The sequence below is a fragment of the Vicugna pacos genome, chromosome 15 (genome assembly GCF_048564905.1).
Source record: "Vicugna pacos chromosome 15, VicPac4, whole genome shotgun sequence".
Taxonomy (NCBI): Eukaryota; Metazoa; Chordata; class Mammalia; order Artiodactyla; family Camelidae; genus Vicugna; species Vicugna pacos.
The window spans coordinates 20,654,935-20,673,288 of NC_133001.1; the positions used below are offsets into that span (position 1 = coordinate 20,654,935).

At 32.6% G+C, this 18,354-nt stretch overlaps 1 protein-coding gene and 1 long non-coding RNA gene across 5 annotated transcripts in view; one reads left to right on the top strand and one right to left on the bottom strand.

Annotated features, from left to right (window-relative positions):
* The window catches only part of LOC140685688 (uncharacterized), a 261,132-nt gene that overhangs the window by 233,873 nt on the left and 8,905 nt on the right, over positions 1-18,354 (bottom strand). For both annotated transcript variants that reach the window (XR_012059009.1, XR_012059010.1), the window contains exon 2: positions 10,721-10,824. This is a non-coding gene — a long non-coding RNA (uncharacterized lncRNA). The remainder of the gene's footprint in view (positions 1-10,720; positions 10,825-18,354) is intronic.
* Positions 1-18,354, top strand: part of PNPT1 (polyribonucleotide nucleotidyltransferase 1) — a 39,281-nt gene that overhangs the window by 20,550 nt on the left and 377 nt on the right. For 2 of the 3 annotated variants that reach the window (XM_072937728.1, XM_072937729.1), the window contains exons 15-28: positions 956-992; positions 3,135-3,201; positions 3,286-3,375; positions 4,401-4,454; positions 8,628-8,734; positions 9,183-9,254; positions 9,349-9,412; positions 9,810-9,893; positions 10,204-10,287; positions 11,196-11,302; positions 11,390-11,445; positions 12,481-12,559; positions 14,415-14,462; positions 15,740-15,894. In XM_072937728.1, the coding sequence (XP_072793829.1) occupies positions 956-992; positions 3,135-3,201; positions 3,286-3,375; positions 4,401-4,454; positions 8,628-8,734; positions 9,183-9,254; positions 9,349-9,412; positions 9,810-9,893; positions 10,204-10,287; positions 11,196-11,302; positions 11,390-11,445; positions 12,481-12,559; positions 14,415-14,462; positions 15,740-15,894 (1,104 nt within the window). Of the gene's footprint in view, positions 1-955; positions 993-3,134; positions 3,202-3,285; positions 3,376-4,400; positions 4,455-8,627; positions 8,735-9,182; positions 9,255-9,348; positions 9,413-9,809; positions 9,894-10,203; positions 10,288-11,195; positions 11,303-11,389; positions 11,446-12,480; positions 12,560-14,414; positions 14,463-15,739; positions 15,895-17,535; positions 17,561-18,354 lie in introns of those variants that run through there. The other variant, XM_072937730.1, reaches the window with a different exon arrangement.

Genomic DNA, 18,354 nt, shown 5'->3' on the forward strand with positions numbered 1-18,354 from the left:
CATAATTCTGTGGCGGAGGGGCTCTTCTCTTACACTTTGCATTTTAAATTCCCATCTAGGCCAAAACTTGGTTGCCCTACTCTTCCTCATTTTGACTCCTTTCTTCTAGGAGGCAACACAGCTTCTTAAGAAAGTTCCTGAACTTGGCAAGGTTACCTCTCTGTTCTAGTCCTAGGTCTATAACCTCTGTAAATGAAGGGGTACACATCACTCAATCATGATGGCCTTTGGTTTCTTCATCTTTTAAAGTGCCAAGTACTAGACCAGTGATCCCTACCTAGCTGGCTCTCTAGCCCCCCACATCTGTGATTCCTTTTGTCTTCTGGTGTCTGGTTGTCAGAATTCTTTTCCCAAGGCTGTAACTTATGGTTGTGCAGATTCATCCCTAGCCCAGGAATTTCTAAATCCTGTACACAGAGGTGTCTTTTGTAATCCCACCCAAAGGGGACACTATTTGTGGGAAGAATCTGTATGTGCTTATCTTTTCCTTGTTAAAGATAAATCTGGTTTCAAACCCTGAGAAAATCTTTCCCTGTCAGATCTCCTCAATGCTCTCAGCTATATCATTTCAGTTACTGATCTTCATTTCACATGCCTGACTAGGAGAAAGATCATAACTCTGAGATTTAACTAATGTGTTTATAATGTTTAGGATTCTCTCACCAGTTATTAATGCTTAAAAATGTTTACTGTCTTAGTATTCAAATCTGGATATTTAAATGCTTGTATGTGAAGCAAAATTACTTTCTTAAATCTGTGTAGAATTCATTCATAAACCCCAGAAAAAAATACTGTCTCTGACATTCATCCTTTTAATTCTTCTAGCATTCAGTTTCAGACCAACTCTCTTTAATACCCAGTTGTTTTTAAAATTCCATTACAACTTCTTTAGTTGTTTACTGAATATATCTGTATCTGGATGATGCCTTTTTAATATTATGCTTTTTGTTTGTAGTGGGATAAAAGATAAAAATTTCATGCTGCATTATGAGGTAAGGTGAATTTTTCCCCAGTAGTTTATTATGAAAAATGTCCAGCATATAGCAAAGTTGAAAGAATCTTACAGTGGATACCTGGATATCCACTACCTAGGTTCTACCATTAACATTTTACTATGCTAGTCTTATCAATATCTGTTAATGTGGATTCGGGCACTGTTATTTTAAATTCGTATAGAAGGGATTTAGAGAGATATAACTTCCTATTCTGAGTCATATATAAAAGTTAAAGTATAGTAGAGAATATTGTTTTAGTCAGGAAAGAATTTTACCCATTCACATGTGTGTCAGACAAATTGGGGCCTTTCAAATACCTTAACTAACAATCACCATCTCCCTTTTAGTTCCTTTAAATGTTCATATTTTTACTCACTTGATTAATAGTAAAAGAACTGAAGTATTTAATATTAAATTACTTTATATGAAATATTATATATAATTGAGCTTGTGATTGTGTTTATTCACAACTGACCCTAAGGGACCAGACACACCACCACCATATAGAACTTTAATTTTAGTATTTGAAGCATACACACTGGGAGGCTATTGTAAAGTAGCAAGTTTTCTAAGTGACCATTGTTGGCTGCCCAAAACTCCCACATCTCAATTTTGTTGATTCTGCTGTAATTAATAGAGAACATTTAATGTAGAAAATATGTTAGAGAACATCCATAAATCTGGAGATTTTGACAGGTTTTGAGTCTGTTATAAATATCCTGTTCTATAAATAATATATTATATAAATAAAAATATATAATATTTTACTATATAATATATATAATACTATATATATAAATTATAATACTATAAATATAAATAAATATATCAAGATGCTACAGAAGCCAGAAAGGAACTGTAATTGATAAGGCACAGATCCTTTGTCAAGAGCTGAAGAGCACATGGCAGTATTTAAAAAAGGCACATGCGAAAAATGCAGCACGTGCCCTTTTTACTGGGAAAAGATATGAGGGAGGGGCAGAAGAAGGAAATGGGCTGTTATTGCTGTATTATCCCATTTTAAAAAATCTTTTAATCATAAAGTAAAATACAGATACTGAAAACCATATAAAACAAAGGTGACTTAGTGAATTTTATAAGGCATTCACCCTTCTAACTACCACCCAACTCAGAGAATAGAATGTTGCCAGTTACCCCAGAAGCCCCTCCATGCTTTCTTTCCCAGTCTCAATACCCTGCTTCCCCTTAAAGTGACTACTCTAGTTAAGTTTTATAGTAGTCACTTCCTTGCATTTCTGTTGCACATCCCTATATACTATAGTGTAGTCTTGTCCATTTCCCCTCCATTACATTCTTTTCTTTACGGTTTATCGGTTGAAGCCCTAGAACCTGACCTGTAGCGTTGAAGCCCTAGAACCTGACCTGTAGCGTTCCCCACAGTCTGGGTACTGCTGTTTGCACATTCATGATGCAGTCAGCACGTCCCTGTGTCTTTCTGTCTCCTGTTAAATGACAGCTAAAAGAAGGGGCTTGATCAGATTCATGTTCTATCTTCCTTTTTAAAAATATTTTGTTAAAGATACTGGAATTCCAGATTTTTATCAGAAATTTCCCAATTTTTTTATTTACTGCAACTAATTGACACTCTTTTAAGACAACATATTGGTCAAATAAAACAGCTTGCAACCTCTGGATAAAGTAAAATCCTTATTGGAAAAGATCTGTTTCCTCAACGTGCATTCCTTTTTTTGGTGGGGGGGTAATTAGGTTCATTTATTTGTTTATTTTTGGAGGAGATACTGGGGATTGAACCCAGGACCTTATGCACATGCACTCTACCACTCGAGCTATATCCTCCCCCACCATTTCTTTATAAATGTGTATTTTTTTGTATTATAAAAATATAATATTTAAACATCACAGAAATTTATGGTGTAATTCCCCATAACCATCCATTTTACAACCCAGGTCACATACACACTAGAAACAGCATTTTTTAGCAATCTGGTATATGTTTTAGATGTCCAGACATTTTCTGTGTATATATGAGTGTACTTTTTTTTTTTAATAAAAATGAGACTGTATTGTTCTATAACTTATTTTATTATTTGGTACTACATATGGGATGTCTTTCCATGTCGGTTTTTTACATATGTGGTTGTTTTTGTTTTTTTTAAGTTTCCTCCTTATGCAACTAATGAAATTGGCAAAGTCACTGGTGTAAACAGAAGAGAACTTGGTCATGGTAAGTACAAATCTGTAAACTTATGTGTATTCTTACAGAGAGTTTGCACATTCTTTTGCTTATATATTTTCTATTCTGATTTAGGTGCTCTTGCTGAGAAAGCTTTGTATCCCGTTATTCCTAAAGATTTTCCCTTCACCATAAGAGTCACATCTGAAGTACTAGAGTCAAATGGTATGGTTTTGAAATACATTTTTCCTAGTCAGAAAGAACAGACTCCCTATTATACTTTTCAGCTCCCTGTTATAGTCTTAGCTTTTCATAAATAATGTTACATTATATTTATTACTGCAGTGCCCAAACCCACTGAAAGAGAAAAATGTTTTTAATCATGTATTTGTCTGAGTCTCTTAGCTAATGAGGTATTTTGAAAGCAAAATAAAATGAATATTTCTCTTTATGTATCTTTTACAATAGGTCCAGTTTAGGATATCTGTTTCTTTATTTTTACAAACAAACCATACAGCAAAGCCAGCTTGGGGAGAGGAAGAGGAAAAAAAATACAGTGATCCATTAATCAGGGGACACCTATCATGTATTATCATGTATTTCAGATAGAAGTAGATATCACAAAGAGATGCTAGACTAAAAAAAAGTCAAATTTAAATTAAAAATCAGTCTGCAGGTCAAGGCAAGAATGGTACAAGGGAGAAAGGTCACATGGTTCTCAAACATAGCAGACATGGATCAGATGGTCATAGAAATTAAACAACAAAAAACAAAACACACCAAAGTTCAGACTTTAAACTAAAGACTTTCTGTCCTCTACTGGATGTGACTAGGCTATGGCTTATGTCCCAGTGAGAGAGCTAGCTCCCTGTATCTTTAACTGCCTTCTGATTAAGCATCAAAAGAAGCATGCTGGTTCTTCTGGGAGGTTTCTTAGAATCTCTAGCTCTGCTGTCCAGTAGAACTTTTTCTGTGATGATGTAAGTTCTCTGTAATGTCCAACTGAGGGACTGAATTTCTTCAGATAATTTAAATTTCATGGCCACATGTTGCTAATGGCTATCATGTTGGACTGTGCACCTCTGTAGTTTGTGGTTTAGGAAAACTTACCTTAAATACTTTTAAAAAGAAAGAAGGAAAGAATATTGACTATTTACATTAGAAATGAGTATTTGTAAGAAAATAACCAATAGTAACAATTTTCTACATTTAAAAAAATCAGTATTAAAGCAAGTATTTTTCTTTCTTAGGATCATCTTCTATGGCATCTGCATGTGGCGGAAGTTTAGCATTAATGGATGCAGGTAAAAGAATTATGTCTCAAAACTACCAAAGCTTATTTATATATACTTGATTATTATAAAATAAAAATTTTCTTTAAAATTGGATTTTAATAAGACTTGGAGAAGTCAGATTACAGATTACCGAATCAGGCCAGAAGCAAGCTAGTTACAAAGCACAGACAGCTTCTACTATACCGCTATCTGCAGGAATTCTTATTCTTGGCTAAAAGCAATACATTGAAATTATTTACTTGGTGACTCAATGAGCTTTTGCCTTTCTAGAAGGTAGAGAATTCTGCAATTGATTCCATTCACTAAAGAAGTTTGGATAACAAGCAGAAGTATTAGGATTCATAAAGGAAGGTAACTGTATAATCTTCCTGTCAGTTTATACAAGCAATGGGAAGGACAATGCCACTCACAGAAGGGTACATAGAACTTTAGGAAGGAAAACTGCAAAACTGTAGGTCTGAAACACTAAAAGGGAAAGAGGCAGCATGTTAAGAGACTCTGAAAACAGTATCTGCCAGTCACCAATGATGCTATTCAAGAAGAAAGAGAAAAGGAACCTAAAGACACTCAAGAGGCCACACAAGGAGTTCCCCACAAGTTCACATATTTACAGTACAGAAAAACAAAGATAGAAGATAACCAAGGGTGAAATAAAAGAATGATTTAAATGTATTAAATTTAAATTATCTAGAATGATTAAAACTTAAGCCAAAGCAAAAAAAGCTAAAGGCAGTTAAAAGCACTTTTCTAGTTATGTTCAGTAGAAGGAAAACATAATCTGATATTTAAGGTAGCTGGTAAAATACCATTTCTATTTTCACCTACATGCATTCATTCAGCAAATCTTTACTGTATGCCACCTCTGTGCCAAGCACTGATCTAAGCTCTTAGGATACCGTGTTGAGCAAAATGAAGTCCCTGTTCTCATGGAGCTTGGATTCATACCTCTTCTAATCTCATATTGGAAAACACAGAACAAATCCTGAAAGAGGTAAACTGAAAGATAAAATAAAAGTCTTTAACTGCTTGAAATGAATTCATATCTTTAGACTGAGACAAAAACCCATCCTAAATAATGATGAGAACTTTAGAATGAGATAACTGAACCATGTTGGCAGTATTGGACAAATCACGGAGATTAGTATACCAAAACACAAAAAGTTCTTACTTTTGAAAGATAAGAAATGTATTCTCTGTGAAGTATATAACCCAGTGAACTTGACAGTGATTCTTGGCAAGATTCTTAAATAGTAAAAGAATAGTATGTAAGTATTTTAGAAAGGAAGAGAGGTGTGAAGAGAAGGAGCCAGAAGGGACTCATTTAAAATAAGTCATGCCATCATAAACTCACTTTGTTTTTGAAAATATTACTAGGTTTGAAGTAGGGAGGGAGGGTGCTCCAAGTACAGTGTATCACAGGCTTGGCAGTTTATCACCTTGTGTAAATGATGTAGAAATTGAGACTGGATGATAAGTGCACCATTCACAACTGGTTGAAGGGTGAGGAACCAAGACTAATCTGATCCGTAGGTTAGGGAGGGATCTCAAGTGGAATACTTGAAGATGCTCTATCCTAAACCCTGTCCCTTTCAGTGTTTTTTGTTATTGAATTGACTAAGAACATTGGCTGACCAATAAAAAGGATACTGATAAAAAGGAGTGTGTGACTGGTATGCTAAGTGACAGTTTTGATCTCAAAAAATGTTAACAGGATTAAAAAAAATGGAACCAAATAGAAAAAAATTTGACAAGAGTAAATGTCAGATCCTATGGGAAGAGCCAACAAATTGTATTCAATTTAAACACGCGAGTGTTTGCCATGCCCTGTGTCAGACACCATCCTGTGTCCCAGGGATACAACTGGTACCCAGTTTTTAAAAAGCTTACAGGGACAAAAACAAACAAAGATACTAATATATCAAAAATATAATACAAATATGTACAAGGCACAAATATGTACAACATAGAAGAAGAACTAGGTTGAATACAATTGGCTTCATAGAGACAGCTATATTTCATCCAGTTTTAAAGGTTGAGTGGTTGTTGACCAGGTATATTAGCAGCAAGGCCTGTATTTCATGTGAAAGGAACAACATATGCAAAGTTATGAAACAGTATAGTGTGTTTCTAGAATATATTTGAAAGAAGCGATGATGTAATGAACTGGGGCCAGATTTTAAAAGTCATTATTATACTAATGAGTTTGAACTTAAAGCTAGTATTTCCCAACTCAGTATTCTATGAAGTAGAGTTCCAAAGGATATTGATTATTGTATACCATGAAAAAAAGTTATTTCTGTTCTAAAGTATTTAAGCAAGTTTATTTAATAAGGGTTAAGTAAACATAAATATGCTAATACAAATATTGAATCTCTAAGAACAGGGTATGTACTATTTCCCAAACTATTTTTGACTGCAGAACATACATAAAAAATTCCTGAAAGCAGGTAATGGAGAACTTGAAGGATTTATGGAGAAGAGTGGTATGATGTGAATCTGCTTTTTTTTTTTTTTTTTAATTTTGCGGGTAGTTTTTCCTAGCTTACATGATAGCCCAGGAGGATGAAGCCCTAGGAGCTTAGGGTGGAGGACTAAAGTCTGAAAAACCAGACATGGAGAATGTTGCCAGGTTAAGAAATAATGTAGACTTGGACTAAAAGAGTGGCAATAGATGTTTCAGTATTTAGAGGGAAGGATGATTTTCTAAAAAAAATTATAGAAGACAACTGTCAAATCTTTGGGACTTGGGAATATAGGAAGTGAGGAAAGAAGTGCTGATTTTGGCGTGAGTGTCTTAGTCACTTTCAGCCAAGCCAGGGAATGCAGGAGAAACAGGATTTACTAGGGTGATTAAATTTTGAATACACACACACACATACATATACAGTGCTTTAGGGACATTTACCTGGAGATGTCCAATAGGCAGATTGGCTATACAGATCGCATTTAGCAAAGAGAACTAGGCAGGAGGGATAGATTTTGAAAGTCATCAACATTATATGTGATAGTTAAAACCATGGGCATAAGTGAGATTGCTGAGAGAATATGAAATGAGGTCCCTACCACACTCCATACCAAGTAAGTTCCAAGTGATCAAAACTTAAACTTTAAAAAAAAATTAAATAAGGAAAATCTTATCAAATTCTTGGACAGGAAGATCCTTTCTAAAAAAAACTAGGAACCATGATTGCATATAAAATTCTATACAGAAAAAAATCACAATAAACAAAGTCAACAGACTAGAAAATATTTTATATTTCGTATTTATAATCATTTACTATAATAGTCTGTTTATATTTAACAAAGATCTACTGTCCATATTGAAAGACCTCTTACAAATAAATAAGAAAAAAGACTGATGACCATGTAGTAAAATGATTGAGTATTATAGACAGCTCACAGAAAAAGAAATATAAATGGTTTGAAAACATGAAAAAAATGTTCAACCTCACTCATAAAGCAGAAATCAAATTAAAAACAATAAACTGCCATTTTTATCCTTCAGATGAACAAAGGTCAAAAGATTTGACAAAAATTAACAAGAATGTAGAATAGTAGGTACCCTGATATACTGCTGGTAAAGGTATAAAATGCTACACTCTGCAAGGCAGTTTGACACTAACAAATGTAAATCCACACATCCTTTGACTCAGAAATCCTATTTCTATTGTATAGCTAATAAACACCTACAGTGAGTACTCTGCAACCATTCAAAAGAATAAGATAAAGAAAATAAAAGGTTACATTTATATTTATACTCCCTGGGTATAATTTTCTAGAAGGACACACAAAAAACCTAACGGTGGCTGTCATGGGGAGGTTAACTCAGGGTCTCAAGCTGGAAAGATTTACCAAATACATGGTTACTTTTCCAAAAAAAGAAAAAGAAGGCACCAAAAACAAAAGGCAAAGAAAATGGATTGCTTTAGAGTTAAGTTTGCTATTATTAGACAGGTTTTTGCTGAAGACAGTGGGTTGCCTTTTAGAATTGTATTAAGGGGCTTTTATTAAATTTTTAAGAAGAAATGAGGTAGTCAGATGATTTATTTCTTTCCTCCAACTTAGTTTTGGTTGTCAACTTAGAACACTATCCACTTACCTTAAAATAATCAACAGAATGATAAATAGTATGTGGTTAGGCTGATGTACACATTACACACAAATTCTTTTTCTCAATTATAGGGGTTCCAATTTCATCTGCTGTCGCAGGTGTGGCAATAGGATTGGTTACCAAAAACAATGCTGACAAGGGTGAAATAGAAGATTATCGTTTGCTGACAGATATTCTGGCAAGTATATTCACATTTTCAAATATTTAATGGTGAAGATTATACACACTTTACAAGCAGATTGTGCTTAGAAGAATGCTAGCGCTTAAGAAATAGAAGTCCTTGCTCTTACTTTCCTCTTCTGCATATTTGCCTTGGATTTTATGGGATGTGAATTTAAAATATAATTCAGTGTAAGTATCCATAATGGCTTTAGGATGATTGTAAATTAATCCTTATGTATTTATGGGGAGAAACATGATCTAAAAATAATGTCATTTTCTGATGAAATATCTAACTTAAAAAGTCACAAATTGGAATTGGTAGTTAATGTACAAGTCTTTTTGTGTGTATATTCCTAGAGGACAGAGTTTACTTCTAAAGCTATTTTTAAAAATTCCTCTACAATGACTATTGGTGAATTTCATTTTTGGATAAAACTATATCATAATTTTTTAAATTCCTTAAGGGAATTGAAGATTACCATGGTGATATGGATTTCAAAATAGCCGGCACTAGTAAGGGAATAACTGCATTACAGGTATTTTAAAACCCATTTTGTTTCATTTTGTTTAATATTTGAGTAATAGTGAATCATGAATCAGTATAACCATTTTTTGGCTTTTCCATATTAGGCTGATATTAAATTACCTGGAATACCAGTAAAAATTGTAATGGAGGCCATTCAGCAAGCCTCAGGTAAGTCAAGCCAGCGTGCCTAAATCTCCTTTCATCATTGTTTGTTAATGGGACTATAATTCCCATTAGGCTTATTATAGGCTTATTATAAAATACTGCCTTTAGAAAATGAAATTTAATGTAATAACCTGTATCATGAAGTATTAGGTTATTGGGTATATGACTAATCAACAAAGTGGGAGACCAGAGAAAATTCAATTTTTACAAATCGAGTCCTCAAGATAGGATTTAAAGAGAAGGGAATATAAATAGAATTGTTAAAATAAATGGGATGTGAAGAGCTTTGATTATTAACCTAAAGAATTTGGATTTTACTCCAGAAAACTAAGAATACTGCTATATCTATCACATTTATTTTATATAGTTATATTTTTTATTATGTTTTTATCTCTTCTAGTGGCAAAGAAGGAGATATTACAGATTATGAACAAAGCTATTTCAAAACCTCGAGCATCTAGAAAAGAAAATGGACCTGTTGTAGGTAATACATTAAAATTACTGATTTCATGATAAGGTAAACAGTATTATATGAAAGTACATTATTAACTAAAAATTTTTTAAAACAAAAATATTTAAATACTTTTATAGTTAAAATACTTTACATATGGCAGGATATTTTAGACATTGAAACTTTCAGTAATTTTAGTCAAAGAGAAAACTGTTTTTCTATTTCATACTGAAATATTTTTACTTGTGTCAGTCCAAAAAAAAGTCTTGTGTGACAAGGACATGTTTTAGGTTCATATATATATGCCTGAATTATTTATATTTTTGTCTGTACTACATTTTAGAAACTGTTCAGGTCCCATTATCAAAACGAGCAAAATTTGTTGGACCAGGTGGATATCATTTAAAAAAACTTCAAGCTGAAACAGGTAAGAGTTGTATGTAGTCTGGGGTTTTTTATTTACTGGTAGGCCATGTAAGTTTGCAATTTCATCTCTATTGTGTTTCTCCAAAAATATGTTTGAGACATAAGAGATAAATCAAGAGAAAAGGATGTAACATTGAATGTCTTTACTGTAAGTTTTCTGTGTATGCCTCTTAATAAATCAGCAAACAATCATCCTTAACTATATTCAAGAAGGATGACTTAGAATTCATCGGTTTTTCTTCAACAGTTTAAAATCAAACATTTAGGAAAATGTTTACTTTTTCACTTTAGAGGAGTTTTGCTTTAATTTTCTCTTACTATGACTTCTGTGGTTTTTCATTTATTCTTCTTTACTCTTTTATTTAAAGAGCATGTGCAGAAGTAGTATACTTTGTTTTTTTCTGGAAGCAATCTTTGGGTTACCTAGTACTTACCAGCTTTGAGGTTCTGAGGAAGAGTGAGAAGCAGAGTCACTTTAGCTAGTTCTTAAGACTGAGAAACTGACATGATTTCATCCCTGGTCCATCTGTTCACCATTCTAAAGAGGAAAGAAGAAAGGGTGAGGAAAGGGTTCTAGTATAGTTTCTTCTCATAATTAAGAGCACAAAACCAAACTCTCCAAAATTAGAACTTAACATGCTTTCTCCTACCAGAATGTGCACTCCAAGAAAGCAGGGACACTGGTTCACTGTTGTATCCACAGGGCTTAGCACAACATTAGATACATAGCAAATGTATAATGTGTATTTGCTGATGAATGAATCCCTTCATTCCTAAAGGAGTGATTAAACATAGCACAACCCTGCCCAGCTACTTCCAGGTCCTCCCCTTCTCACATCTACTGTTAAGGCAAGTCTCCACTGTAATGAACAAGTAAACTTTACTATATAAAACTATTTTTTTTAAAAGGAGTCACAATTAGTCAGGTGGACGAAGAAACATTTTCTGTATTTGCTCCAACACCCAGTGCTATGCATGAAGCAAGAGATTTCATTACTGAAATCTGCAAAGATGATGTAAGTAGAGATCTTATACTAGTTACCTTTTTCTACTTTTTGTTGCTGTTTTCTTTATGATTCTTACAGCATATTTTACACTTACAGCAAGAGCAGCAATTAGAATTCGGAGCAGTGTATACCGCCACAATAACTGAAATCAGGTAATATTAAGTAAAATGCTTTGCTGGTTTTTAAAATATTTATATTACAAGCTCATGTTAACTTCATGTTTACATTATTTACTTTGAAGTTGTAAAGTGTTTAGGTTATATGCCAATTGCCATATAATCATTATTTTTAAGATATAATTTATTGTCTTTACCAGCTGATAGATTTTCATTAACATGGTTCTGTGATTATAATTATATTAATATTCTTCTAACTGAATTTTTTTTAACCAAATTTCCCACTATTTTAATCTTCCCAGTAAACAATAAACACGCCCAAAATGGAATTAGCAATATTTCTTTTTTCCTTTCTTTTTTTATTTTTGGTAGTTTCTTGTTGATTTGTTTTAAAGATAGTACTACTTAATGCCTGAGTAGTGCATTTTTTAAAATGCCAGTTTCAACTGCAGATCATTTTTTACCAGCTAAAAAGATGGAATTTTCAGAAACATAAAATCCCCTTTTTAGGAAAAAAAGAAATTATCAGATGTAGCATGAATGTTCAAAGCTATTTAAAATGAACAATAAAAGGCAGTGGGATCATTTGCTTAACACTGTAGGTGAAAAATAAGAAATGGGATGGCTTACATTAGTAGATTAGAGGAAAAAAGGAAGAGAATTTTTTTAATGAAGAAAGTTGTCCCCTTCCTTTAATCACTACTTAATAGGTTGATGATAATTCTACACTATCTTAAAATATTTAATGTCATTTCAAAAATTTTTGGAAAATATTATGAAGAGAAATATAAAAGAGGAATATATGTCCCAAAAGCTTTTCACTGCTGTTTTTCCTTTATATTTTCTCTGTCCTTTGATTCAAAAGTATTTAAATGTAAGGTGCATTTTCAATTAAAAAATTAAGTATCCTTTTTAGATAATCATACTTTTTATAGTTACAAAAACAGGTAACGGATGGGTTTTTTAATTTCTTTTTTTACTTCGTTGTCTTACGAAAACATAATCACGGTTTAATTATCAGTAGGCATACAGCTACTTACTGTTCTAACCAGGCTTATTTCCTTTTCTTAGAGACAGTGGAGTTATGGTTAAACTATATCCAAATATGACTGCTGTACTGCTTCACAACACACAGCTTGATCAACGGAAGGTAAAAACAAGAAAGGCAGGCTTGATTATTTTTAAAACTGCCTTAAAATAACCACAATGAAATTACCTAGGTTGATGAGGACTTTACACTTTGTCTACTACTGGCCTAAATACAAAAAAGAAAGACAGAAATACTGCTGACAAAAGGTTTTACATTATTTACCACAAATATTTGTGTTTCTCCTTCCAACGTGGAATAGAAACATTGAGTGTTTTGAGGTATAATAGCATCCAGAGTTAACACACAGCAATTACTAAAAATATCTAGTGATAGCCCTATTTTCCCAATTTTCCTGACCAACCAATCGTGGAAATATAATTCTTAGGATGTTTTTAATCTTTGTTGTAGTTTATACAATTGGAAGACTAAGAATATGAAACCATTCAAGAAAACTATGGGGGGCAGAGAAAAATTAGCAATGTCTGTTTTATCATATATCAAAATATGTTGTAAAGCTATAGAGGATAAAACAATGAATTACTGGCCCAGAAATAGACAACAGAGAATAGACACCAGAAATAAAAAGTTATATACATGAGAATATAATACATACTAAAAGTTGCATTTTTAGTCAGTGGGGAAACAAAGATTATTCAATAAATTATATTGTAACAGCTGGTTATCATAAAGCAGGATCTCTTCTCTTTTTATACCAAAATCCCATCTAGATCACAGAGCAAAATGGAAAAAAAAACAAAATTTTAAGGCAGTGAGGGGAAGAAAAAGAAAATCTTGTTATGGGGAGGGGTGGGGGTACAGGGAAGACACTAAAAGAAAATATGGATGTTTTAATAATCTTGGGACTGAAGAAATCTTTCTCAGCTTGATATTAAAGCCAGAAATATACATAGTGATAAAATTTGACCTCATAGTTTTTTAAAATTATGGCAAAATTAAAGTAAATTTGAAAGACAAGAAGCAACTTACAGGAAAAATGCTTATAACATATGACAAGAGGCTTCATATACAAAACACTTACATAGCTCAGTAAGAAAGATGAATATCAATAGGAAAATGAGCAAAGAATTCATGGATAAATTGGTTTTTTTTTTTAAAGCCAACCAAGTTACTCGGTAATTTTTTTAAATGCAAATAAAACCAAGTTACCATTTTTCAACTTCTCAGGTAGTTGAAAATCCCCAGTGTGCATTAAAGTATAGAGAAAAAATGGACATTCTTATACACTGTTTATAGAAATAAACTGGGGCAAACTTTTTGGAGAGATTTTGGTAAATGTATGAGTACCTCTGGACGTTGAAATTCTACCATTGTGGACTTTGTTCTGAGAGAATAGAATATGTGAATATGTAATCATTGCAACACTGCAATTTATTTTTCTTCAACTTTTTATTTTGAAAAATCTTAAGCCTAAAAGTTGAAAAAAATAACACACTGTACATCCATATACCTTTCATCTAGATTCACTGATTATTAATGTTTATAACACTGGAATTTAAAAATTAAACAGCCATCTTTAGGGGATTTGTTAAACAAATAATAGAGTTTGAATATTCAACTGTAAGGCTTTGTTTATTGATATGAAAAGATCTCAACAAACTGTATAAAAGACCACATTATGAAACAAACTCAGTAAGGTCCTTTTTTACAAATGAAGTCTACACAGTGAAACATTTGAAGGGATACTCATTGAAGTGTTACCATTAGTTATCTTATGAGCACAGGGGTTTTGGATGATCATATGCATACTTCCGTATAATTTAAATCTTTGTAATTAGCAGACTTTGTAATCAGAAAAACCAGTAAAGCTGTTTTCCACTTGGAAAAAAATGTGTACTACCGATGGATAATAGATAATTAGGCATGACAATGAATAGATTAACATGTTCTCTTTCAGATTAAACATCCCACTGCTTTAGGATTAGAAGTTGGCCAAGAAATTCAGGTACTTGTATTCAATCTTTTAGCCTTAAAGTTGTACATTATACTTCGAATTTTCCATTATTTGTTCAACAAATAAGCTGAAAGAATCAAATTAACATCTGTGATTAAATGCTGTGCTTCTATTTTAACTTTAGAGCTGCTTGAAACAGACTCATTGTGCTTCTATTTTAACTTTAGAGTTGCTTGAACAGACTCATTAGGGATTTAGATACATTTCTTTCCCTCAAGGAGCTTACAGTTTAGTTAGAACAATATTCCACTTTAGAGCTTTTAAAAATACATGAGTAGGTCAGTGATGGCTATGCAGAGTCAGTGATCTGGAGACAGGAGACGCGAGAAACTTGATAAGGTAATTTTGTTGAAGGCCTTTGATTGTCATATTTGAGGAGTTGAGACTTTAATTGCTTCTATACTGCTGGGAGGCTAAAAATTTTTGAGTTTGATGAAAGCCATGTTGTTCAGTTCTAGAAGTCTGATAACAAACTTGACCTTTTTAATAGTGCTTTATGATTAGATGAGTAGATGAAAGAAGTGGTTGCTAGTGTGTGTGTGTGTGTGTGTGTGTGTGAGAGAGAGAGAGTATATATATATATATATATATATATATATATATATATATATACACACATACTTTTTTATTTTTGGCTGCATCACATTCTGTTCCCATTATACCTATGATCTGAGTAACTAAGATTTCTAGTTTATTCCCAATCTGTAGTCCCATTGTTCAAGTAGCCTCTAGGGAAAGATGAGAACTAAGACATAATCTCTCTGTATAAGATTGTTATTTTACATCAGAAGGGACTTTAAAATTACCACATTTTCCCCTGACTTTCAGTGTCTAAGTTGAAACCAAATAACCTCCAGTGTGATAGATAGTACTTTGAGTGGTTGTCACAGTGACCTAAGCATAATCCTGTATAGTTTGTAGCACAGTTAGGCTCAGGAAGCTCTTATCTAGAATCATTCACTATGGCTTTCACTGTTCTTGCAACATAGGGACCTGGCCTGGACAGAATAAGAAGGCATAGATTGAGTCTAACAGAAGACTATAATTGGGCAACTAAATGCCCTTGACTCTTCTTTTTTCCTAATTACTACTTAACCAAATTATATTTATTAGCATATACCTCCACTTAGCACTGAGCTATGCTTTTAGTGAACAAGTAAAAACATTAATCATTGCCTTATATGGACCATGTAAAATTAAATATCTTTTAATTTGTATATCAATCAATGTGTTATAACTTTTTAAGTATATTTGTTTCTTTAACACAGGTGAAATACTTTGGACGTGATCCAGCTGATGGAAGAATGAGGCTTTCTCGTAAAGTGCTCCAGTCTCCAGCTACAACTGTCGTCAAAACTTTAAATGAAAGAAGCAGTATCATAATGGGAGAATCTGTTTCACAGTCATCATCTAATTCTTCCCGGTGATTTTTTTTTTAAAGAATACTAGAGTGATAGTCTGTAGAGCAAAATTTCAGTAGTATCTCCTAATGTGAGATTTATACATAATATAAATATATTCTAATGATTTGTATTAAAATTTCTCACTTTATGTGTTCCATTTTTTAATTTCGAGTTACCTATATTCTCTTATTTACATTATAAATTAATATTTATTAAAAGTGAATTATTTATACATCTTAAAAAAGATTACCAATTCCTATAATTTTGAAGCATCTGAAAATTTAGAAATAGATCACATTTGCTACTGTAATGGATCTCTTCCTACTTATTTTTCTTCTTTCTATGTGTAGTGGCGGTTTAGTCAGTCATCTAATGGCTCTCCTCTTTGTACAACAGCTTTACTTGCCCACACTGTTTGACAAACTAGAACTTGCCATATTCAAAACCAGTGACAACTTCTTTAGTAGTTACCAGATATATAATAAGGAGCTGAGAGAGCTCTTTGGTCTGATTTTAATGATATACCGTCTTTCAAATTGGTCACAAAACCATTAACATTGTGGAGTAAATATTATAAATCAGATTCCTAACTAGAATGAGGTAATATGTTTTTCAATTTAGAAAATATAGAAAAATAATTTACTCATCAAATAGAACTACGTCACTTTTTTGTGTATATGTTGCTAATGTATGGATGTTCTTGGTAGAAGAGATGGAGGAATTAATGATTTTCAGTTAATAAATAAATGTTTGAAACAGCCATGTATAGAGGCTGTTGATATAATTATAAATAATAGCTGTAAGATGATGTTCATTCCCATTATTTAGTGTATCATGTTATAATTCCACAAAAAAATGAAATGGTTCATGAAGTCATAATTTAGAATATTCAGTCCTTTTATAAATCTGTTGAAATATTTCTAAATTCATGACTCAGGGCTAACTATTCATAAAATACTAAAAATTCAGCTAGCCAAAGATTTTTTTAAATGTGCGTATTTAAGTCAATAAATGTTGATTATATATATCTATAGTGTGTAAAACAGCACGATAGTCAATGTTGATATACTTTCTGAAATACTGAAGAGCAACTGAAAAGGAAAGAAAATGAAAATTTAAACTATATGCTTTATATTTTTTATTGTTCTATTTTATAATGACAAAAAAATTTTTCAGTTTGACTTGTCTAAGATATAATCCACGAGAGAATTTCAAAATTATAATTTGTTTTTCTTGAGTCTTCTATTTTCGTTTTCAAAGAGACTCCCCACTGCCAATAATACAGAAAAATAAAGCTAGTTCTTAAACTCTAGAGACCAGTAGTGCCACTAAGTGACAATATAAGTTAGTAATCACAAACCACCAAAAGGATCCCATTTTCACTAAACCAAGAACCTACACTTTATGTCTGAACTTTTCTTGTTTTAGTCTTCATTCAAATCTTGGTAGTTTTCCCTGCTTTCCAATAAGGTTTTTCTGTGGGGGCAATTATATACTAAAATCTCTCATTTATAATGACTCAATTCAAATTGACTGTCCATCTTTGGTAGTTAGTACAATATAGATACTTATAAGGCTTTTTCCTTCATATTTCTTTGTTATTGACACCTCCTGCCAATAAATTACAGTTTTTATATGATCATTTTTTTCTTCTCTTCTAGAATATCTTGAATTTCTGGATCTAAGATAGTAGTATGATTATCAGTATCTTATTAGTTCAGTTCAGCCAAGCATAGCATTTATTTATTCAACACTTACTATGTGCTAGGCAATACAATGTGTGCAGGGTAATGCATCAATAAACAAAACAAAAAAAAGTTCCATTGCCCATTGCTCATATTCTAGTGGATGGGAACAAACACTAAATAAATTTGCTACATGTCAGGTAGCAGTAGGTTGTTTAAGGAAAAACAACTGTGTTAGGGGACAGAGTGATAAAAATAAGGCACTGTTTTAGATGAAATGATCCACAATGACATCTCTGATTAGGTAACATTTGAGCAGAGACCTGATGAAGTGGAGGAAGATGTGCAGCTATTAGGGAAAGAGAATTCCAGATAAAGAGACTAACAACTTTATTGGTATTGTATGTTTAGAATATACAGCAGCCTTTCCATTTTATAAACCAGTTCACATAGTCTTTTACTCCTTAATCTTCTGCCCATTCTTCACCAGAATTAGAAAGCAAATTTTAAAGAATATAAGACAAGGGGAGATAGCCAATGCAAAGTGGTATTTTCAGAGCATTTAATCAGGCAAGAATATGCTTGGTTACTTGCAGGAAGGAAGACACTGAGATGCTATAAAAGTTTAAAAGACTTCTACAAAATTCCAGGCTCAAGAAACTAAGGTAGTAGGAGCAAAAATGGAAAAGAGAGTATGTCTTGGTATTAAGGGACAGAAACCAACGTAAGTTAAGCTAAAGCAAAGGAGGAAATTTACCATAGGGCCATGAATTTATTTCATGGAAGCCAAGTCAC